This window comes from Homarus americanus, unplaced genomic scaffold, assembly GCF_018991925.1.
Source record: "Homarus americanus isolate GMGI-L3 unplaced genomic scaffold, GMGI_Hamer_2.0 scaffold51859, whole genome shotgun sequence".
Lineage (NCBI taxonomy): Eukaryota > Metazoa > Arthropoda > Malacostraca > Decapoda > Nephropidae > Homarus > Homarus americanus.
Genome location: NW_024711292.1, coordinates 3,473,280 through 3,495,071, shown reverse-complemented (window position 1 = coordinate 3,495,071; position 21,792 = coordinate 3,473,280). Strand labels below are relative to the sequence as shown.

Here is a 21,792-nt window from a genome sequence, read left to right as displayed (position 1 = left end):
ATGAAAAGTTGTATGATGGAATGGCATACTGAAACAAGTGTAAAGAATGACAGGAAATCAAAGCATAAATGCAATGTCCTTCAATTTTTGTCATCTGATGACGTTACCATAAAAATTCATTTCTCTTGTTCTATACAATTGCCATCTTACCTCGAATGAGAAAAGAGTAGAGAACATTGTATTCTTCCATCTGGTTGCGTGGCTTGAAGCTGGGCAAAGCAGTTGATTTGGACAACACCTGAGGTAATGCTTTTCTTTTGTCAAGAGCCTCCTTCTTGTTCTGCAGTTCTCTATTCTCTTTGCCTCGAGGCTTGGGAGTGGTGAACTTTGTGGCTGTCTTAGAAGCTTTACTCTTGTCAGTTTTAGGCGGTGTTCGGGTGCGGGTGTAGTCGTGATCTGAACCTCCCATGATTCTGTGACCCCTCCTCTGTACATCTTCTATAAAGGAAAAAATATAAAGGAATAATTAGTAAATACTGCACAGACTAACAGCCTTTGCTCCTGAAAATGATGATGTTTTACTTCTCAGATGTTAATTCAGTCTAACGCCCGGAGTTTTAAACACCCTGTTCCGTTGAAGAGGGTCGTCATGTTTCAACCCGAGTTTTAAAAAAAATGAGTCCTGAAGGATATTGGTAAACTCTATACAGTAATAAAATTAATCATAGTCTGACCAGTTAGGGAAAAAAAGTGCAAATTCTTTTTTTTCCTGAAACAAAATAACTTTTTAAGTATCATCATTATCAGCCTTTCTGAGTATATTTTCCCTAAATATGTAAGGTTACCTGGAGGCAAGAATGAGGCATCTGTTCCATCCTTGGGTGCCCATGGTAAACAGTAGCTGTGTTCCATGAGGACGGGCGATCTCTGCTCCTCCCCGGTGGAGCCAGAAATTCGACTGGAAGCCGAAGAAGATGAAGTGCTGGAGGAGGAGGAGGAAGTAGATCTGACTCTTCCATTAACATCTGCACCAGCTAGGGCCATGAGAGCCTCAGCAGCTTCTGCAGATTCTCCCAAGCCATCGTCCAGATCACTCTTTTCATCAGCTGTGTCAGTCTGCACAGACACAAGATGAAATCCGGTCATTATATATACAGTAACATAGATACTAACTTACGATGCATAAAAAAAAAATTTATGTATAAGGACCAGTGACATTAACAAATTCTATTAACATTTTACCGACAATAACTTCATTAGGTAGAAGAAAGAAAATAGTGGGAGATGCAAATCACAATGAGAGTAAATTACGAGAGAAAAAACAAAAACTTGACAAACAGGGAGTAGTAAAGGCCATACCTCTGAGCCCGAGTCATGTACATGTAAAGGAATTTCGGGCACTTTTTTAACTGGTTCCACTTCTTTTCTTCTCTCCTTGGGTTTAAGGGTCTTGATTTTTTTCTCCGCCGCTGGGGGTTTAGTCGGCTTTTTAGGTGTGGCAGCGACTGGCTCTGCTTTCTTTGGCAACTTTTTACTCTTGGGTGGAGGAGGAGGTTTCTTTGTTGGAGTAGGAGTTGGTTCTGACACCTGGTGATTATTTGGAAAAACACAGATTACAGTGTGATCGCAGTAGACAGATTACACATAAACTAACTCTCTGGTACTCAACATTTACAACACCGCAATACATAAGGTCTACCCCATCTGTGAGACAAATGTACTACAGTCTTTTTATTTTCAGATCTAACCACCACAATTAAAACTTTCTTAATCCAATTCCCAAAGTTTTTAAAAGAATTTTGATGTGGTGTGTGACCGAAGAAACCTCGTCAATATTCTAAGTGACGTAAATTTACTTCTTTAGTCACAGCACGGAGGCATAATCACAATCTTCCTCAATGATTGTGGTTATTTTGACTTCTCTAAGAGTTAAGATACACACCTTGGGGGGAGCTGGAGGTGGAGCTGGAGCAGGAGATTCATCCATCCAGGTGTCTTCCAGCTGGTCAGGGAGGAGGTCAGGCAGGGGGGTAGTCGGTCGGTCATGTTCTGGCGTTCGCATGACAGACTCCACTGCTGATCTGACATGAGCATCAAACTCTGCTTCCAAACGACGCAACTCCTGTTCATAATAGAGAGATTTATTATGATGTAAAGTATAAAATTGTTTCCTCTTTATTAAATTCATTTCATTTATAAAGTCTGATGCAGAGAAACACACACACAGTAACAGGGGATAAATAATTCACTCAAGCCTGATTGAAAGCCAATAAAAAATCTGGCTGGATTAAAAGCCATAGTACAACAATTACTGTAGAAATATAAAATAATTTTCTAACACTAAACACAGACCTTAAGCTCCTCCAGTTCCTCCTCCTCCTCTTCACTCTCAGATGACTCAGACTCTGACTCCGATGACTCTGAACTTGAAGACGACGAAGACTGCTCCTCCTCTTCCTTCTCCTCTTCCTCATCCGACGACACATCACTTCTGACTATAAACCAAATTATCTTATCAATCATTTCATACTCAGTAATGATTAAAAAAATTACTTTATGTACAATAGAGTTTATATCATTAAGACTTCAATAATTATCTAGATATTCAGTAATTATCTAGATACAGTTGGTTAATTAAATAGAGAGACAGGTGTTATAATAAGATTCTATAAATGCCAATTAGTCAATAATAAGATTAATTTTTTTAAGCCCCCTTCCATTCTAGTGATATTTCTCATATGTGTATTATTCTTGTTACATCCAGAGCAAGGAAGCAGTTGCACCCTCACTAATCCAAAGCATTTTGATCATTAACTATTTCTACAGCCCTTTATTATTATTGTTATTTATAATTTTTATTAACTTTTATTAGTACAGTGAACCCTCACTTTACGCGGTTAATTCAACCCACGGTGGACCGCGTAAAGTGAGAAACGCGTAAAGTGAACAACATAACATCTGGGATTAATTGAAATAGAGACCGGGCCGACCCCCAAACTCCACTTTTTCAGACACAATACCTACGTTGTAGTAAAAATAACTTCTTAATTTTATGATGGTATGCACACACAATTAATAATTAAGAGAAATATCAATAATATTAGGTTTTTTAACACTTACATTAGTAGAAAAGATGGCTGGGCACATGGGGATGGGGGGTTGGTTCCGAGGCAGAGGGCAGATTATTGGCCCTCACCTGTATCACTTGTATCAATTGTATCACTATCCACCACAGAGGCTTGCAGGGCCTCTTTGTCAAACCCCTCAAAGTCCATATAAGTCCATATCCTCACTATCATTATCACTATCACTGACTTGGGCCGGCTGTGGTGGGTGGCGGGTGAAGAACTCGGTAATGTTTTGATGACTGGGTGACCTTGTGCGCACCCTGCTCGCGCCGCTCTCCGCGTAAAAGGGTACACACACCGCGGAAAGCGAGCATTCCGGTTTCGGCAGGGTACCGCGTAAACGTGGAAACACGTAAAGTGGGACCGCGTAAAGCGAGGGTTGACTGTATTATTAATATTTTCTTTATCATAATTGTTATTTATTTTCATTGACTTCTATTAATATATTATTCTTCTTATTAATATTTTATTATATTTTCACCCCCCAGGACATGATGCGGGTCATTATAAAATGACCTGTGCCTGGGCGGGCTAATGACGGTAAAAAAAAAAAAATTACCAGTTACTTTCTTTAATTCTATGCTTCAGGGTGGCTAAAATTAAGAACTAAATAGAGGTCAAATTTTTAAGTCCCGTTTTCTTGCACACAAACACAGACACAATTTCTAAGCATCTAACTCAGACCTTGTATGTGAGAAAGGAGATACTGTACGGTAATGGCAGCAGAGAAAGAGAGAGAGAAATTTCTGACCTGAATCATCGGACGACCACTTTTGTTTTCTTTTAACGGAAGAAGGCGACGGTTTATTCTTTAAGGGCACAGGAACAAGATCATCTGGTCCAGAATCAGAATCGGTCTCCTCTTCTACTTTCGGTCTGGATTGTTTACTGTCCTCGTCTGACACTATTCCTCGACTGTCTTCATCCATACAAGGGGGAGAAGGCGGTTTGATTTTACGCTGCAAAGAAAACAATGAAGCATAAAAGAAATGCAATTGTATAAGAAATGAGTTATAAAATTAAATAAATATCATATACTGCATACCCAAAAATAAATAAATAAATAAATATATATATATACAGTATATATATATATATATATATATATATATATATATATATATATATATATAATATATATATATATATATATATATATATATATATACAGGTATATATACATATATATATTGCTTTACAACTTTTGAGATATTTCATAGTACTGTACAGTACTGAGTTATCTATAAAAACTGGTTGTGAAAACTTAAGAATGAATGGACAAGAAATACTTACAATTTTTCTAAATGAAGGCAATTTGGGCATGGCAGCTCGGAAACCAAGACCGATGGTGCCCAAGGAATCCAGCCCAAAACCTTCTCGGTTCTCTAATAATGTTGATATCGAGTTTATTTTTTCTATTCGGGCTTGAGGACCGGCCGTTTCTAAATTGGTCTCCTTTGCTTCTGCCTGAGCCTGCAACTAAGAGACGTGATCAACGATGTAAACCAGTACAAATGTTATCTAAATTAGCTAAACATTAACACATACCAATACAGATTTATAAATTAGGTACAGGCATCCGTAGGGGTCCCAGTCCCAAGACTTTGAGAAGTTTTTCTGTAAAAATTACGAAGACATAGAATTCAGCTTATTTGCATGAGTTTACTAAAACACAAATACAGTAATGCAGTGTATTTCAAATTACTAAAGTTTTCACCCAATAGCATTAAATGATTATAAAGCCTTCTAATAACCAACTCAGGCTTACTTAAAAGGTCAAAGGAAGGCACTAGTTTATCCTGAAAATACTATATAGTTTAATTTATGGATAGGTGTCTCGGGGGTTAATGCTAACTACTGTTTCCCAGGATAACCATCAACATATTTGAAATTATGAACATACCTTGAATTTTCTCTCCTGTTCGTCCCACCAAGCTTCAAATGTTTTAAAAGCTGTGGCTTCAATCATTCTCTTATTAAAATCTCGTTTAAGAATATTCTTTAGTTCTTCAATAACAGTATCAAGAACCGCACTGAAAAGAAAGAGTAATTTTTAATTTCACTGAAAGATTATTATTATTATAAAAATAAAATAATAATAAACGGTTTATTAATAGAGTTGCAGCCGGTGGCTGAAAATACAGTATACAAACTTACATTTGATTTAGACATAATGATATGCGTTCAATACATTTACAGGGCTGTGCAGTACATAAATCAGGAGTTGTTTATTATTTTAACAATAGATGGGATGGTGCTATTCTTATATCTATTAGTGCGGGCTCTTATGGGCTGAATTTTGTTGTAGTGGCAGACAGAGAGTGTGTGTGTGTATGTGTATGCGTGTGTGTGTGTGTGTGTGTGTGTGTGTGTGTGTGGAGCTGTTACTCTGGGTACAAAAGAGGTTAACACTGATTATAACTTCAGTATATAGGAACACCTCGGTTGATTTACAAGCAAGATTTACTCCTATCATAATGAAAACAAACCCCAATGATGCAGAAAATAAATATATATAAATCTGTGAATACCAGTACAGAATGTGGTAATAACCATTAATTACTGTATTCACAATTACTGATATAAGACTAAGCATCAATGTTCCATGCCTGGGTACTGACCTGATTACAGTGGGTTAGCAGACATGCAGTCATAAGCAAATATGTTTTTTAATATCTTATTTTCTTATCTAATAACAAAGCAAGTTCGAAAAAGCTTTATTGTCTGCACATATAAACCATTAAGCATCGATGTTTTTTTTTATTTAAGCTGGAGTAAGCTGTGTGAAATCCTTGCCGTAATGTCATACTGTATATGGTACAGCAGCAAGGGCAAGATTCGTACTCTCTCAACTGATGTGGTGTGTTTTGTCAGGCTACAGTTTGTTGCCAGAAATACTTGCAAGTTAGAATGTCAAATTGTAAAACACAAATTAATGGTGCTGGGCAATAACAAAACAGCTGACTACAGTAGGCAGGCAGAAACACTGGCATGAGCTAAACAAGTTCAACAAAGCAACATTTATGCATAGAAATACAATACTGGTACATATTGAATAAATAAGAATTTAAAAACCAGCAGAGACGGCAGAGAATTTTTGGGGGGGGGCTCCTCAAAGCGGTGATTTTGTAAGGAATGCACCGATAAACATAATTCTTTTAGTAAACACATGACTTGTGATAGGTACTGTACAGTAGTGTGAAAGGTCCCAGTATAATTGGTGTTTTGTGATGTGGTTCAGACCCTCTCTTCCTTAAGTACTTTGTCCCTATGGGGAATTAAATTTCAGGTTCTGGACAACTGCCTTATGAGCTGGTGCCTTGATCCCTAACTTATTCGCTAACCAGGATGTTCCAGTACTGTGCCAAGGTGTTAAAATCTATTGATATTTGTTTTAGTCAGTGTTTTCACAAAGTTAGATTCACACTCATAGACACCTGATATTTGTCCCTCACTGTAAATCTGGAGCAACAAATATAAACAATATACTTGATGTACTGCAAAAGACATCCCTACATGTTCAGACAAAGTTCAAGTTTATTTGGAAGTTACAAGAACGAACAAGGAGTTGGCTTGTTCAAAAAGTCTGCTGACTGAACACTTACAACATGTAGGTAACATACTTTGCTAATTGAATCACTTTTACTTTATTACCATTTCATTAATAACCAAATCCCAAGATCTACCAAAAGATGAGCCGGATGTGTTCACCCCAGTCTAACAGAAGAAATGGCCCTACAACACAAAGTTCTGTGCTTAGCTATCACATGGACCATCCTATAAAAGTGTCAAACATAACAAAAAGAACACTTGGTTGTTCACAAGGTCAGGGCAGAACATCCATGTTGAGTAGAAGATGATTCGAGATCTGAGGTGGGTTGGTCAGAGGTACCGGTATTGTATGCGCTTCGTAGGTGATATCACCAAATGACATTAATGGGTTGAAGCACCTCACATTATGATTACAACACAGCTCTCAAACCTCCCTCTTTAGAATACCTTTTTATCCCCTGGGAACCTGGTATGAAGATGAAGGATAAACTACCTATTAAATTTATTTGTTCTTTAGATTCCAGTCACAAGTTTGGGGCCAGGAACCTGGGGGTCTGACCCCTAGACTTACAGACAATACAAAGAAACTCAGTCCTGACACATTTATAAAATCAAATTCACATTTTAAATTATGAATGCAATTTTCAGTTGTCTGCCAAATACAATCAAATGCAGTCCCGACACTATATATCAGGAATAAGAAGATTTATTTGTTAAGATAGTTTTATTCTAAATTAACCTCAACTTTTACCTTAAATCCATTACTCAGATTTTAACCACTGCTGATATTTAAACTAAAAGAAAAATTGGTAGATTGATGCTAAAACCTCTTTTCTTATCTACAGGTACAGTTACATGCCTTCTAAGGAGTCCTGGAGCCCTCAGAAAGGACCTCATAATGTCAGTCTCAGTTAATCTAACAATAATTTGAACTGACCGATTATCCTTCCCTTCCCCAATACCATCAGCCTCAAACATGGGGGACAAGGCATAGCTGTTGTTTGGAAATGCTGAAGATCTATTTAGAGCCATGACCATCCAACTGAACAATATCTTGTGGCAAATGGTTTAGTTACCTGTGAACCTTGGCAAGACTGACCCAACCAAAATGAATCTGAGCAAACCCAAGTCTAGGAGACCATCTATATTTCAGTTCTTGCCAACTAGTCACAGAACCAAGGGAGATGGGAGGGATTCTGAGGTGTCCATTCAATAATTAAAAAATTATTAATAAATAAATAAATACAATCAGCACACAAGTTTAACGTTCCCCTATCACTTGGTGGCAATACAATACAAAAGTGTCCTCACTACAAAAAACAATTCTAAAGAGATTGCCCATGTTGTTTATAAAGAGGTCAATACTCCTCCCATGAATGGATTCTCCCACACACCAATGGGATATGAGAGGGACACAAAACTTCCTCAAATTAATATGAAGATTCTATAATTATAGAGGGCACTTGCCTTAAATTACTTACAGAATTACTTTATGTCCCCAAGATGCCTTAGGAACATGAAAGAGCTTAGAAACAAAACACTGTACACTGTTTTAACCATTGAATAACAAGCCTACTCAACACCTCTTCTGAAAAGTCCTAAAGGACTTTGGATTAAGAATTCTATGGTGGGATAAAGTACTGTATCTACCCATCTCCCATCTTCTTCATGACAGAACTCTCTGGATAATCAATCCAAAATTTTGGAAATGGGAAAATCTACCTGCAATCAGGATCAAGCCAATTTTGTATTTTTTGTGAGGAAGAAATACTTTCTATTTTACTTGCAGAGCACAGAAAGAAACAGAAGACTCCAATTTATTTGTTTTAGAAAAATGGGCCACAATTCAGTATGAAGTTTCACAGCCTGAAGTCACTACCTCATCCATACCACAATGAGGAAATAACCCTGAAATCCCACTTTATACTTCTTGCACATATTACAGTGCCTCACATTGCTAATACTTATGGCAATATGCTTATAGGTTTATCCCCAAGGTCCCACAAGTCCTCCACTCATGTGACATGGATAGTTTAAAAATCCAGTAAAACTTGAGAAATAGAAAGAGGATATTTGCCAGTTCATCTGCAGACCCTATGAATGGGAAACAGTTCTAATGAAGCAGCTACCTGATGGCTGAAAGGTGTGAGTGTATGTCATGGCACTTGTGTTACAAGACCTAAGCAAGCTAAACAAAAAGAAACTCAAACATAATCATCCTTTAGATCCTAAATACTGTACAGTACTTAATGTTCCCTGAGAAGGAGAAAGGATCCAAGATTGCCTGTTCCATTATCATTATAAAACGGGATTACAGTACATGCATACTGGTGAAACCCACATTGGATTCAGCATCCTAACAACAATGGTTGTGCTTCCAAAAGTTTTTAAAATGTCTACACTAAACTGATAAAATTCAAGCCAGATAAGAAAACATATCTTAAATGGAGTACTCCTACGGACAGGTGACATCAGTCTCCCACATAAAAGAAAACCAACTCCCAATAAAGCTTGAAAAGCCAGTTTGTTATTGCACTTTTAGTTAAATAAGATAATACCAAGTCTGATCTTAAATCATTGTTGACATGCAGGTGTATGGTAATGAATATATAACTGTAGTATTTCAAACAAATTTCTCAAAATAATAGGCAAGTTAAGGTAACAGCACCAAAAAATTTAACAATATTAATTTCTAGACATGATAAAGAAAAAAGATGATGAGAGCAACACTTACTTTATAGTTGGGTCGTGATATTCTCCACTCTTGTGAGTAGAATCACCATCTTGAGGTTGTGGGTATCCAGGACCAAAGTAAGGAGGATAAGGACTTTGGCCTGTTAAGGTAGTCCCTGGAGGAGGTTGAGTAATAGTTGAGTAGCCTGGAGGAAGGGCCATGTACCCTGGATTATATCCTGGATACCCAGCAACAAAGTTAGCAGGATAACCAGGGGGTGGCTGCCATGGATACGTAGCTTCCTGTGGTATGGCTGGAGGAGGATACCCAGGTGTGAGGTAAGACTGATACCCAGGTGGTGGTCCATAATGTGAGTAACCCGGAGGAGGAGCAGAAAAAGGTGTGCCTGGGGGAGGTACAGTGGTGCCCGCTGGAGGTATGGGCACGTCTTGATGGAGAATTGGATCCTCCGTCGAACTTAAACTAGATAAACTCATTCTGTCGTCGTCTATACCGTTCACTTGATTTTCTTCCAGCATAGGTTCCGTTTTCACTTCACTTTTTATATCTTTACTTTTATCACTCACTTTATCTTTCTTTTTTACTTTCTTTTTCTTTAACTTTTTTAACCTCTCCCTATTTTCCTCTCTCTCTCTTCTCTGTGCCTCCATTTTTAGTTCATTTCCCTTTTCATGCCAATAAATGTACTTTTCTTGCGAAATAAACGGAGACGGAGGAGTAGATAACGGTTCTAAAACATTTTCAAGTATAGCCCACTTAGATTTACCCTCACCACCACTAGAGTCTTTCGAGCCCTCCCCAACTTCACTCTCACTACCAGTGTCTGAAGAGGAGTCTGTGTCTGAATTTGAAACACTACTACTAGAGGTTGTTTGAACACTAGATTCCTTGTCTTTAACTTTCTTTTCCTCTTGACTTAATCCTTCCTTTTTCTCCTCCTCTTCGTCACTTCCCAGTCCAAGAGCAAGGAACGGAGGAGCCATGCCACTATCTTTATTTTGCAGTAGCATAGCAATTCTTGTATCCAAGTCCAAGTTAGATTTATCTTCCTCCTCCTCAGACTCATGTTTAGGTTTACAGTTAATGGCAGCCTCAATCGTATCAAGCCTCTCCTCAAGTTTTGGTCGAGCAGGAGTAGCCTTGTTTTCAAAAGGACTGTCGTTGTGGGAATTACGCTGGTATTCAAGAGAATGGTACCGAGAAGCATCCCACGAGTGGTGTGAATTGGTCGTGTGATGGTCGGCAGCCGCGTGAGTAGGAACATGAGTAGAGGGATGGGCAACCCAAGTCTGTGGAGGAGGGGCAGCAGCAGTGCTTCCAGTGTTCCAGTGATGACCAGCTGTAACATTTGTAGGAAACCTGCAAAACAAGAGTTCATTAATTTATACATTCACCACAATCTTCGTCTCCATAGTTCCTTTCCATTATTCTTTCTATTTAATTCTGTTATACTCTCTTTCATACTAATTAATTCACTCCTACATAAAAGCCTTACAAACAGCCATGTAAACCTTCTACTTATATTTAAACTGATAAAATCTTTCAAATCAACTGTGTGTGTGTGTGTGTGTGTTTGTTTTACTGTCAATCCTTTTCCTGTTTACTCCAGTGTAGCCAGAAAGGAGAGAAAATACCCACACCCATTCTCTGTTTATTCACTGTCACTTATTCATTTTCACTTTTGTTATAGATGTGTTCTTCTATGGTATCCCCACCCCCAACAAGGTCCAAAATCTGGTTAACTGGGATTACTTTGACACAAGCCGGTACCACCCATCAGCAGCAAGTTCCTTCCCCACAAATCACACAATGCTATGCTCTCCATTCATTCACAAAAAAAAGAAAAAAAAATAAGAAAAAGAAATGTAGGATTGACAAATATAAATGTAGTTTTCTGATTATCCCAAGAAAATAAATAAAAAAGCGTAAATAAATACATACATTATTACCACCTTACCATAACTATGGTATATCACTTGTATCTAATATAAGCTGCATACATACAGCATTACCAGTAGCTGCACACCTTAATTAATCACATTTTCAAGTGGGGACAGACTTACGTTCCTCTGTACTCTTGGTATGAGTAGCCCTGATAATGGTGATACTGTTCATAACTGGTGAAGTTCTGTTGCTGGTACGCATACTGTGGTGGTCTCTGTTCCTGGTAGTAGGAGGTGGGCACAGTTGAACTGACTGATGTGGAGGGCGGCTGGACAACACTACAGCTTGGCTTTCTACTCTCTTCATATCTGAATAAGAAGAATCACAACAGAAAAATAATGTGATGGTTACTTATTCTTCCAAAGTTATATATATACAGGTACTCCTCGACTTACGACCGCCCGGACATATGACCGCCGCAGTCGTATAAAATATTTTTCAAATTACGTATTTTCTAGTACCGAAACGTTTCCGTCCCGTACGACAGCATGGGCTGGGCCGCCTCGTGGTGCACAGCATCCACGCCGTAGCCCGCTCAGTTGGTGTTTGGCCGTCGTTGTTGTTAGTGATCGCGCTGTGTACTGACAAAATTTTTGTTTCTAATTCCCTTTAAAATGGCTGGCAACCATAAAAGTGATAGTTCTCGTGGTGCTGATAAGAAAAGGAGACAGTCAATTACTTTTGAGATGAAAATGAAAATAATAATGCAATATGAAAATAGAAAAATGGTAGCAACCATTTCACGTGACCTTGGCTTCTCTCACTCGACGATATCAACAATTTTGAAGGACAAGGCAGAGGCATTTCCTACGATTAATAAGGAGATGCAAATCTTTGAAAAAATGGATCAAAATGTTGAGCGTTTTGCAAAAGTTGACAGACTGATCCAAGATGCACTTGCTTGCTCCAGGGAGATTTACAATGAAAAGAAAAGGCAAACTATGCAACTAAATTGGACATATATTTTAAGAAGTCCCCCACTGCTGTCTCCTCACGCCCCACCACTGCTGCCTCTTCACTCCCTAAAGATGATCCAACACCTTTAACAAGCAAGTATGTTAGCCTGTCTGAAGAAGGCAAAATTGATGACCCACCCAGCCCTGTCTCCTCCTCTGCTGCATCCAATTAATGTTGTCTCCATGTTTAATTAAAAAATTATTAAGGCCCTGTATGCATTCAACTGACTACATTTAAGGTAAGTGCACAGTAACACTTTATTCATTTTTCATTATTGATTACTTTTACTGTACCGTATTTCATTATAGATTTTCTATGTATTATTTTTGTCTTTTCGACTTACGACCTGGTCGTCGGTCCGGAACCCCGTCATAAGTCGAGGAGAGAATGTGTGTGTGTATATATATATATATATATATATATATATATATATATATATATATATATATATATATATATATATATATATATATATATATATATATATATATATATATATATATATATTATATATATACAGACCAAGCACTACCATCACCTCAAACTAAAACCTTCTGAGGTGTTTAAAAATGCAGCTTCTTACTACTTAACTCTCACATCCTTAAACAACAAAATTTTCATATTAAACTGTACTATATGGAATTAATCAAGAGCATTCTGTATTTTATCTCCCTTGTGTGTGTAGTTTGAATACAGTAATGTACTTGTATATTCAGACGCCATCAATAGTGTAAGGAGTGTACTCTACATAACCATCTCTCCCTCACCTCACTGCCTTATGTTATCTGTCACCCTTTGGTAGACACAGCCCCACAATAACTTACTACAAACGTCTATACAGATAAGATTCGAGTGAAATCATCTCGGGTGAACCAATGTACGTTCTGTGTAGGTTAGTAAGAGAGAAAAGAGCTCATAAAGAACCTAAACAGGAATTGAAAAGACCCCTTACCCTCTAACACACATTTTGCTCTCCTTCAAGCTTAAAGCCACTAAAAACCTCATCCAGTCTGACACTTAAATTAATGAAAGGTATGAGACAGGGTTTTCTTTTCCCTGTTCTGGTTAGTCTCTCACCACATAAAGTTCAGTAACAGGTTTCAGACAGACCCAAAGAAGGACAGGATACCATTCCTGTTCGGTCAAAACTACATTATGAACCTCCAGCAAATTGGGAAAATCTAGGTTCTTCACATTATACAGTGTTCTCACCTGTTACGATCAAATTCTTTCTCAGTATTGCGCCTCTCTCTTTCTCTGCTGGACTGACTGTCATCATCTGAGGCTGGAGGTGGGGGCTTGGCAGGTGGTGGTGGTCTTTTCTTAGCTTCTTTAGCTTCCTCCTCTCTCTTTGCCTCTTCCTCCAACAACTGTCCAACTTCCTCAACTCGCTTTTTACACTCCTCTCCTGTGGTGTATAAATCCAGTTTTTACTCTTGGGGATAAAGATGGTACTATATATACAGGACAAAAAGGAAACATATTTCAATCATCACTTATGAGTGAAAGTAAACTAAATAATGAAGAACTGATGCATGAAATCCCATTTTTTTTTTTTTTTTGCCAAGGGAAAGGAACAAGTAGTCCATTAGATCTTAGCCATTAACTCACCCCCAGACAGAGCCTGTCTTTTCCAGAGGGCCTTGACATGTTTAATGGAAGGCTAAATCATCCAGACGGCCATTGTTCTTTGCTCCAAGCAGCCTTATTACCCAATCGTTGATTCATCCCATTTGATCTATCAACAAACTGAAGTCTGGAAAATCAACTGAATCCCCCAAAGGAATCCTTGCAAAGGGGTAACAAACAAAGCCTGTTTAATGAGAAAGGTAAAGAAAGGTCAAATTTCCAGTCACCAACCCTTGAAAAACTCTCTTTTCAGGGCCCCCACAGTTTGTTCTCAAGAAGGTATAAGAAGGTATTCAGGAAATGATTGACTTATGACACACCCACAAACTCACCTGTAACCTACAGTTATGTAGTGTTGAGTTGGATACCATGGGAAAAATCAATGTCAAACCTAAACACAAAACCTCCAGCTTAAAGTTACAGAATGCCCAATTGCAAGAACCTACATTATATAAGAGTTACCGAACTGTACAGGTGACAGATGATTAATAATCCCTAAGTCCGTACTGGCACCTGAGAAGCTTCACTCTCAGATTTTTATTGAAATCCAGAATCCTAACAACCAAAGAACGAGAAATATACCAAAGAAATAAACTGATGTAATCATAAACATACCTGGTAGTCCTTAGAAAACTGACCAACATTCCTAACCTAATGGACACTGAAGTCATAAAACTGAAAACGTGGACATGGAAGCAATTCTTATCCGTTCTCTAACTCCGAACCCCCCAAAGAAGGAGCATCTAAAGACAAAAGTGGGTAACCAGATAAAACCCCCAAGACTCAGTGAATTCAGGGTGGATTTCTATGCAAGAGTCAGGACCCAACACCAGTCTGGAATGGTGGAGAGTCCATTAGTCAAGAAAGTAGGCTTAATCCTTCACTTTACCATGTCTGCCTAGATTCCACATTATCTAACCAGACAGATAACGAATTTATTTCCCATGAAATAAAAACTGTAGAAGCTACCATGCAATATTCTAATGGTAAAGAAGACCATGCATAATTAAAATCTTCTTTTATCCAAATATTCATAATTTTCCACACATGACAATTTCCAACCATCACTTTCTCAAAACAATGTTCCTTCTCACATTCGAGGACTAACACTAACTCACAATCTCCGAAACAACACACCTACGTCGACAGCAAACCTCGTATATAAATTAATTCTATGTTCAATGAGTATTCCTAAATTTCTTCCTCTCCGCCACATACCCTTCGTAAAAGTCAAGTCTCTCTTTACTCAGTATAACCATCTCTCAGTCAAGAGGTACAGTGAAGCCTCTATTTAATGGACAACAGTACAGCATGCCCTCAAAATTCACAGGGTTAGGTTCTAAAAATGGCCGGGAATAGCCAAATCCATGAATAACAATTACTGACCAGAGGGGGGTTTGGGGTTACATTTTTTACTCGTGCAAAGAAATGTAGATTCCCTTTAAGTGTTTGCCCTTAGGACAATTATATCTTTTACCTGTGCAGTAAGTCCTCGCTTAACGTCAGGGTTACATTCCTAAAAACGCGATGTTATACGAAACAACGTTAAGCGGATCAATTTTCCCCATAAGAAATAGATAAAATACGGGAGTTACATTCCCGAGCCTCCCTTTGTCCCATGAAATACATTACATATACAGAAAGTCAATGCCATTTCTATAGAAAATAGTGCATACATATACAACTACTAAGTTTGTATTGGTACTCACCGATGGGCGGAGGTGGTAGAGCGAGTGTGTGGTGGGTAGTGAAGCAGAGGAGGCGGATGGTGGGAGCGGAGGAGTAGGGTAGGAGCAGAGGGTGGTGAGTCACTGAGACAAGCCAAGAGAGCGTAGCGTGGCCAGACGATGGGGGTGATGCACTGTAGTCCGCGACGACGCAAAACGACATAGTATCGGATCACCAGGACGTTAAACGAATTTTTGGTATCTAAAGTGTAGCGGCATAGTACCGAAACAACGTTAAGCGGGACGACGTTAAGCGCGGACTTACTGTATTGTATATATGTGTGTGTATGTCTGCGCACACACACACACACAAATATATGTACAATACAGGTAAAAGAAATTACTGTCTCTAGAATGAATGGCTCCCTGTTCCAGCTGCAAAACTGCCAACAACTTTAAAACTACCCTTAGACATTCTTGGGTACATCCAGGGTGTCATCCGCGAATAATCGAGGTCCTTGAATTGTCAGGGCATACTGTATATGGAGAGGAAAGTCCATTATATCAAGGGTCTGTTAGATGGGATCCCCCCCAACCTAACAGTTTACTTGGAGAGCGAAGACCGTTATATGGGGGTTTCACTCAGCCTCCTGCCTCTACCTCATTTTACTGATAAGATAATAGTCGAGGTCTTTCAAAACTCAAACAGCAATTCTTTCCATCACAGCAATGTCTCCCTCCTTCTCAGGTTTTATTCCAAGCTCTTCAGAACACCCAAGTCCCTCCCTCCCTCCCCCCATATGACCATCTCTTTCCATACATTCAACAGGTTTTCAAGAGTAGTGCATACCATCACTCATCACTTTTACATTATAATGAGACCTAAGATTTACCTGGGAAAAGTAAGACACTGGAAAATCAAAAAGACTGTGGATACTTTATCTTAGCAGTAACTTAATTCAAATACATTACATTCATTAACCCTTTCAGTCCTAAGCTCAGTCTAGTTTTGCTTTCCACCTGCAATACTGTAATGCCAGAGAATAAATTTTTCAGGATAAATCATTACTGCTACTGACATGGTATCATTATTTGGCTCTTAGCTACTCCCAGATTTTTTTAAATGGGGCAGAACACATCAGAGCATGTACAGCTCCTCCCCGACTTACGACCTACTCGACTTACGACCTGCCTCAGTTGTACCAAAATTTTGTCAAATTACGTATTTTCGAGTTCCAACGTCAGTGGTTGCGCTGTGTACTGACAAAATTTTTGTTTGTAATTCACTTTAAAATGGCTGGCAAGCTTAAAAGTGAGAGTTTTGTGGTGATGAGAAGAAAAAGAGACACCCATTTTAGATTTTCTATGTATTATTTAAGCATTTTCGACTTACGACCTGGATTTGGATCCCTAACCCCGTCGTAAGTCGGGGAGGAGCTGTACTGTACTGTATCTCATATGGGTGTGCAAGACTCTGGCCCAGAATGAACAGTAGTATACGGTTGAAAGGGTTAATACCAGGGATTTCTTATTTAACTAATATATATATATATATATATATATATATATGTGATATCCAGAAATTTCAGAGTAATTTCAAATGCCCCGCCATGAGTGATACTGAGCATTCAAGGTCATCTGAGGGGAGGGAGCGCTGCCTGCTCGTAGCGAGAGATTGCGGAACTAGGCCTATATGATATTAAATGTGATTTACCGAATTAATAATGATGCGATTCATGAAGTTAAGGGACTATTATTGAATTTGAAATTATTATAGATCGTTTAGCAGTCTGAATAATGTTACGGGTGTCCCAAGGAGTTATTAGTTAGGCGGTAAATATATCACGTAGGCCCAAGCTAACGCCTTGAGAGGACACGAGGCGGGTTCTCTCCCAGTCCCGGAGAGCATTCACACAGACAAGACGTTCGCGCGTCCATCAGAACCCACTTGACTGGAGTTGACCGGAGTTTGACTGCGAGAGATTGACTGCCGTTTGAGACTGCCGTTGATGATTGAGGGTGGCGATTGTCGCCATTGGACCGATCAGAGTAGGCCTGTCACTGTTTAGCGGGGTACCAAAGGATCTCTTGAGGGAATCTAGCCGTCTGGGTGCCCAGCTGACGTCGGCTCACAACACCACATGTCCAGAGCCGCTTAGTGAAACCCTCTTGCTAACGGGAAGCTAAAGCTCCTCTCAACTGCACAGGGTCTGATTGGCTCACTCTCTTCCTGCCCATGGACGCACTGGGAGTACACTGAGGCTATCTGAGTATATTAATGGTCACACACTGAGACCGTGAGTCTAGGACTCTAGGAGATACCTAGAGGAACATTTTATCTTCCTTATCACGGGTGTAGTTAACACCATTCCTCAGACTGATATTATCTTGACGTGTGTAGTTTAATATTTCTTAAATAATTTTGATAGTAGTGTTTTTTTGAATGTTTGTGCCATTAAGTGGAACCAGAGTGATACTGTGATTTGATTCTTTTAATGCCTCTAATTCTTCATAATTCTGATCTCAGGTATAACCTTGTTCCCCAGAGCAGTGGTTAGGTTAGGTTAGGAAGTGTACACCTGTTGGGGTGCTATAATTTTGTTGAGTGATATTATTTTGCTGAAAGCCCTTAAGGCCTATTCATTGTAGAGTAGTTAATTTCTTATTTTTTAATACCATTTCCTAAGTGACTGATATTATTTTGTGAAAGCCCTTAAGGCCTGTTCATGTGTGCAAGCAACATTTCTTAATACTTTAAATTTATTGTTGCCTGTGTTTCTAATAATTTCTATGTCATGTATAACTTTTATTCCCCAGAGTAGTGGTTAAAGTTTAAGTTAAGAGGTGCGCATATTGGTGTACCATTATTTGATTGTGTTTGTAGTGTTGGAGGGAATATAAGTGTCTAAATTTTACAGTGTGTCTCATTCATCCCAGTCACAGACGCTATCCTTCCACGGGTCACGGACAGTTCATTTTGTGTAGTAGATTTAAGTGTTCTTGTGCTGGTTCGGGATTTTTCTCAAAGGGGCGCTTCCACTGCCTTTACCATCTATTAAATTTTAATAAACCCCAAGTCAAGTGAGAAATTAAAGTCCAGCAAATTCCGACCGGTTACAAATGGTAGCAGAGCGTAGTTTTTAATGTCGTGACTGATAGTACTGTGGTTGGGATAATGAACGCCATCATGTGTTGGTTAGCAATGGTAGGGATTGAACTCGCACTGATGCTCATCCTTGTGCCCGGACTGAGTTGGTTAGGCTTGACAGTAGAGATGTGTATGAGGAGGAAGAGAACTGACACATGAGTTTTATTGGTGCCTTCGAGAAGGGTGGGAGATTATCACTTACAAATGCGCAGGTTCAGTAGAGTCTCCGAGCGCACATTCAGGTTCAGGGAGAAACAAGGGGGTGAATGTCAGGCACCACGTCCAGCAGTCAGGAAGTGTGAGGTCAGGTGAAATATAGAATGCGTGAAAGTAGTTCAGAGGTTGTCGAGCCCTCAGCTGAAGCAAAGAGCGGCGACCGATTGCAGTTTAGGGTGCATGGTAATGAGAAAAACGGGTTGTAGGGGGTGAGTTGGAGGTTGGCCGGAGTAGGGCAGAGGATTGGAAGATGGTTGAGTCAAGATATGCGTTGAGTAGTGGTTTGCTGTCATGGCGAAGTTGAGTTACTGTCATGGCCGGGATTGGTCTGATTTATATCCAGGGCTTTCTAAGATGGACTGGTACATTATCCAGAAATTGTCTGCGGCATGAGGTTCGAGCGTGGGCTGAGTATTTTTTGACACTGGTACCTACTAGCTCAAAGGAGCCAAAACAAACATGTTTGTTTTGGACTAGTATTGTTTTTGACCTTTCTGGTTCCTCTTAGTTCAGGCAGAGCAAGGAAACATGTTGGAGATGGACTGAGTATTTTTTTTGACACTGGTTCCTCTTGGCTCAAGGGCCAGGCAAGAAACATGTCTTGTTTTGGACTGTGTATTTTTGACACTGGTTCCTCTTGGTTCAAGGGGGCCCAGGCCAAAAGGAGAGCATGTTTGTTGTTTTTAGGCTGAGCATAATTTTGACATTGGTTCTCTAGTTAAGGGCCGGGCAAAGAGATGATGTTCTGGTTGGATTGAGGTTGGGCTGCAAGGAAGAAATGGAGTTGCTAGCTACTGAGTGGGAATAATTACAGAGTTGAAGGTAGTTTGATTGTTCTCTCAGCACATGAGGGCAGTGCTGTCTTTAGGGTGAAGTGGCGGGAGAAAAAAGGAAGCGAATGTGCATTGTAAGGGGTGAGTTGATCCATAGAACTCTTTTAGGGTAAACATGCATGTTTCTCAGCACATGAGGACAGTGCTGTCTTTTAGGGGTCGTTGGCGATATCAGAAATTTCAGAGTAATTTCAAATGCCCGCCATAGTGATACTGAGCATTCAGGTCGCTGAGGCGCTACCACTTTCGTGCTTGAAGGTGCGGAACTAAGCCTATGATATTAAATATGATTTACGAATTAATGATGCGATTCATGAAGTTAAGGACTATTAGTGAATTTGAAATTATTATAGATCGTTTAGCAGTCTGAATAATATTACGGTGTCCCCAGAGTTATTAGTTAGGCGGTAAATATATCCACGTAGGCCCAAGCTATGAGAACTGGCGGGTTCTCTCCTCCCAATCGGAAGCACTCACTGAGCAAAGGCGTTCATGCGTCCATCGACCCACTTGACAGGTTGACGGTTTGACTGCGAATTGACTGGGTTTGAACTGCGTTCGATGATTGAGGTGGCGATTATGGCCAAGTGGACTGATCAAGTGGCCTCATCACTGTTTAATGAGGTACCAAGGATCTCTTGAGGAATCAACGTCTGGGTGCCCAGCGGGCGATAAACTCTAACACCACATGTCCAGAGCAACAGTGAAACCCTCTTGCTAACGAGAAGCTAAGCTCTCTCTCAACTCTTGAGTCGATTGGCTCACTCTCTTCCTGCCCATGGGCACTAAGTACTGAGAGCTATCTAGTATATTGGCATGGTCACACACACACTGGGAGCCGTGGTCACAAACTCTAGGAGATACCTAGAGGAACACATCTTCACTTATCAGGTGTAGTTAACACATTCCTCCAGACTGATATTATCTTGGCGTGTGTAGTTTAATATTTACTAAATAATTTTTGATAGTAGTGTTTTTTGAATGTTTTTGGCTTGCCATTAAGTGGAACCAGAGTGATACTGTGATTTGATTCTTTAATGCCTCTAATTCTTCGCATTCTGATCTCAGGTATAACCTTGTTCCCACAGAAGTGGTTAGGTTAGGTTAGGAGTGTACACCTGTTTGGGAGTGCTATAATTTTGTTAGTGATATTATTTTGTTAGAAAGCGCTTAGGAATATTCATTTGTAGAGTAGTTAATTTCTTATTTTTTAATACCATTTCTAAGTGACTGATATTATTTTGTGAAAGCCCTTAAAAGGCCTGTTCATATGTGCAATTAACATTTCTTAATACTTTTAAATTTATTATTTACCTGTGTTTCTAATAATTTCTATGTCGCCTTATAACTTTATTCCCAAGTGAGTGATTTAAAGTTTTAGTTAAGGAATGCGCCTTATTGGTGTACGTATTTGATTGTGTTTGTAGTGTTGGAGAGAATAAGTGTCACATACATATATAAAATAATATATATATATATATATATATATATATATATATATATTTATATATATATATATATATATATATATATATATATATATATATATATATATATATATATATATATATATATATATATATATATATATATATATATATATATATATATATATATATTATATATATATATATATATATATATATATATATATATATATATATATATATATATATATATATATATATATATATATATATATATATATATATATATATATATATATATATATATATATATGTGTATATATATATAGTACTGCCTCATTACAACTACTAAAGATCATACCAAAAGGATCGAGGAACACTTGTAGAACTTTGCCCATAAGAGTGGCATTATTGAGCTTCTTGACACAATGGCGGGCAGACTCGGGCTCCTCAAAGACGAGCCTCGCCACTCCCAGGTGCTTCCGGGAGAGTTCGTGTGTGAAAATGTCGAGCTGCTGTATAGAACCACACTGGTGCTTATTAACCTGTGAGAGAAACAACAGGTGCAACTGATGAATATAAACTTTGCTCATTTAAAGTAGGGTCAATCCTGAAAACTATTTTTAACAAAGTCAGCAGGGAACAACCTGCCATTA

General features: G+C 38.8%; 1 protein-coding gene across 2 annotated transcripts in view; it reads right to left on the bottom strand.

Annotated features, from left to right (window-relative positions):
- Positions 1 to 21,792, bottom strand: part of LOC121873314 (histone-lysine N-methyltransferase SETD1-like) — a 36,637-nt gene that overhangs the window by 6,225 nt on the left and 8,620 nt on the right. Inside the window, exons 5-16 of one of the 2 annotated variants that reach the window (XM_042376863.1) lie at positions 21,498 to 21,681; positions 13,429 to 13,624; positions 11,379 to 11,567; positions 9,355 to 10,674; positions 4,972 to 5,101; positions 4,362 to 4,547; positions 3,820 to 4,027; positions 2,293 to 2,435; positions 1,883 to 2,062; positions 1,300 to 1,527; positions 786 to 1,056; positions 151 to 438 (exon numbers count right to left, since the gene is read on the bottom strand). In XM_042376863.1, coding sequence (XP_042232797.1) covers positions 151 to 438; positions 786 to 1,056; positions 1,300 to 1,527; positions 1,883 to 2,062; positions 2,293 to 2,435; positions 3,820 to 4,027; positions 4,362 to 4,547; positions 4,972 to 5,101; positions 9,355 to 10,674; positions 11,379 to 11,567; positions 13,429 to 13,624; positions 21,498 to 21,681 — 3,523 coding nt within the window. The remainder of the gene's footprint in view (positions 1 to 150; positions 439 to 785; positions 1,057 to 1,299; positions 1,528 to 1,882; positions 2,063 to 2,292; positions 2,436 to 3,819; positions 4,028 to 4,361; positions 4,548 to 4,971; positions 5,102 to 9,354; positions 10,675 to 11,378; positions 11,568 to 13,428; positions 13,625 to 21,497; positions 21,682 to 21,792) is intronic. The other variant, XM_042376937.1, reaches the window with a different exon arrangement.